General features: G+C 53.6%; 1 protein-coding gene across 2 annotated transcripts in view; it reads left to right on the forward strand.

Annotated features, from left to right (window-relative positions):
• LOC135108801 (uncharacterized) overlaps window positions 1-2,500 on the forward strand; it is a 42,755-nt gene that overhangs the window by 28,642 nt on the left and 11,613 nt on the right. For both annotated transcript variants that reach the window (XM_064019839.1, XM_064019853.1), the window contains one exon: window positions 957-2,500. This exon is cut by the window's right edge and continues 15 nt beyond it. In XM_064019839.1, coding sequence (XP_063875909.1) covers window positions 1,115-2,179 — 1,065 coding nt within the window. In that variant the 5' untranslated portion in view covers window positions 957-1,114 and the 3' untranslated portion in view covers window positions 2,180-2,500. The remainder of the gene's footprint in view (window positions 1-956) is intronic.

A 2,500-nucleotide genomic window follows, 5' to 3' on the forward strand; every position in this document is an offset into this window, starting at 1 on the left:
ACTACTACTACTGCTACTATTACTACTACTACTACCACTACCACCACTACTACTACTACTACTACTACTACTACTACTACTACTACTACTACTACTACTACTACTACTACTACTACCACCACCACCACTACTACTACTATTACTACTACTACTACTACTACTACTACGGCTCGGGCTTCCTCCAGGAGCTCATCCAGTTGGTTGTTCTGCTGTAGACCCACTCCTCTTGCGACGGCTTTCACGTTTTCCGCCACCTTCGCATTTCTATGTGTCTTTTGAAAGAAGAGTTTTGGCAATGTGAAGAATAATTTCATCGCATACGGTGCGAGGGGCCACCTATGAAGAAGCCCTGACCACCCTGAGTCTGTCCAGACTATCCACCAGGCACCGAGAGGCTCTGGAGAAGTTTGCAAGTGGACTACTGCATCATCCACGCCTCAGACACATGCTGCCGCCTGACGCGTCTCGCCCTGCCTCAACTGCCTCAACAATAAAACCGTTTATTTTTATTATTATTATATGACTGACACCGTGTGTGTGTGTGTTTGTGTGCGCGTGGGCCTAACACTCTGACGCAGGCGGCGAGGGGCGGTGGTGGCCGCGGCGCCCCGGTAGATCCCTCCAGCAGTGTTAAGTACCACATTGTTGATGATAAACTTGACACAAAGCCCAGAAAAACTTTATATGAACCCAAATAACTCCATGAAATAGACACTCATCGAAACCCTGTTTGTCATTCAGTCGTCCCGCCACGGCCAGCCAATGAGCAGCGGCGGCCGCGGCGGGGCTCGCGTCGCGGGCCAATGAGGCGCGGGGCGGCGCGGTGGGGGGCGGGACGGGGCGGGACCTTTGATTATCTAGAGAGGCAGAGCAATGGAGAGGTGAAGAACGTGGGTGTGGCTCCCGCCGCCGCCGCCTGCCTCTCACTCTTTGTTGACAAAGTGCCAACCTTGCAGCCCTGAGTGACTGTTGCTGCCCCGCGGACCTGCTGCTGCTGCTGCTGCTGCTGCTGCTGCTGCTGCCGTGCCAGCGTGCGGTGCCTGTGGAGTGTGGTGCATAGTGGAGGCGCAGAGTGAGGGAGGGGCGCGGCGCTGCTCTCCCGGGAAGAAATCTGATGATGGAGATGCTGTGCAGCCAGCCAGCCCACCTTCCACGTGCTCAACCACCTGGCCCGCCCCCTGCCCCTGCCGCCCTAAGCCACCCACGGCGGAGTAATGCATACTTTCTCTCTCTCTCTCTCTCTCTCTCTCTCTCTCTCTCTCTCTCTCTCTCTCTCTCTCTCTCTCTCTCACACACACACACACACACACACACACACACACACACACACACACACACACACACACACACACACACACACACACACACACACACTCTCTCTCTCTCTCTCTCTCTCTCTCTCTCTCTCTCTCTCTCTCTCTCTCTCTCTCTCTCTCTCACACACACACACTCTCTCTCTCTCTCTCTCTCTCTCTCTCTCTCTCTCTCTCTCTCTCTCTCTCTCTCTCTCTCTCTCTCTCTCTCTCTCTCTCTCTCTCTCTCTCTCTCTCTCTCTCTCTCTCTCTCTCTCTCTCTCTCTCTCTCTCTCTCTCTCACACACACACACACACACACACACACACACACACACACACACACACACACACTCTCTCTCTCTCTCTCTCTCTCTCTCTCTCTCTCTCTCTCTCTCTCTCTCTCTCTCTCTCTCTCTCTCTCTGTCTCTCTCACAGGCACACACACACACACACACACACACACACACACACACACACACACACACACACACTCACACACACACACACACTCACACACACACACACACTCTCTCTCTCTCTCTCTCTCTCTCTCTCTCTCTCTCTCTCTCTCTCTCTCTCTCTCTCTCTCTCTCTCTCTCTCTCTCTCTCTCTCTCACACACACACACACACACACACACACACACACACACACACACACACACACACACACACACACACACACACACACACACACACACACTCTCTCTCTCTCTCTCTCTCTCTCTCTCTCTCTCTCTCTCTCTCTCTCTCTCTCTCTCTCTCTCTCTCTCTCTCTCTCTCTCTCTCTCGCTATTTCTTATCATTAACGTGTTTGTCTATTGTTGCAGATTGTGTTGCGTGCAGTGTTACCAGAAGTAGAGTGCAGGGAGTGGCCAGCCGCTAGCCAGACTCAGAGTCAGGTCAGGTGAAGCAGTTAGTCTGGCCTTGACTCTCGCTTAGCACAGCCGCGGCCGCACACCACAGCAAACCCAAGGCTGTGGTCTGTTTGCCTGCGTGACCTTGACGTATAGAACACTACAGGAGTTTTGCGTGTGTGTCAGTGTTGCCAGCCAAGACCACCAGTGTTACCAGATGAAAGGGGAGATGGGTAGAGGGAGGCGCTAAGTGGATGAAAGCCTCCACCTTCTTTCCCTGTTGCTCCGCCATCCACGCCCGCCCTCCCACGGCTCTCCACTGACCACCAGGAGGGAACACGAGTCGTCCA

This window comes from Scylla paramamosain, chromosome 1 (assembly GCF_035594125.1).
Source record: "Scylla paramamosain isolate STU-SP2022 chromosome 1, ASM3559412v1, whole genome shotgun sequence".
Lineage (NCBI taxonomy): Eukaryota > Metazoa > Arthropoda > Malacostraca > Decapoda > Portunidae > Scylla > Scylla paramamosain.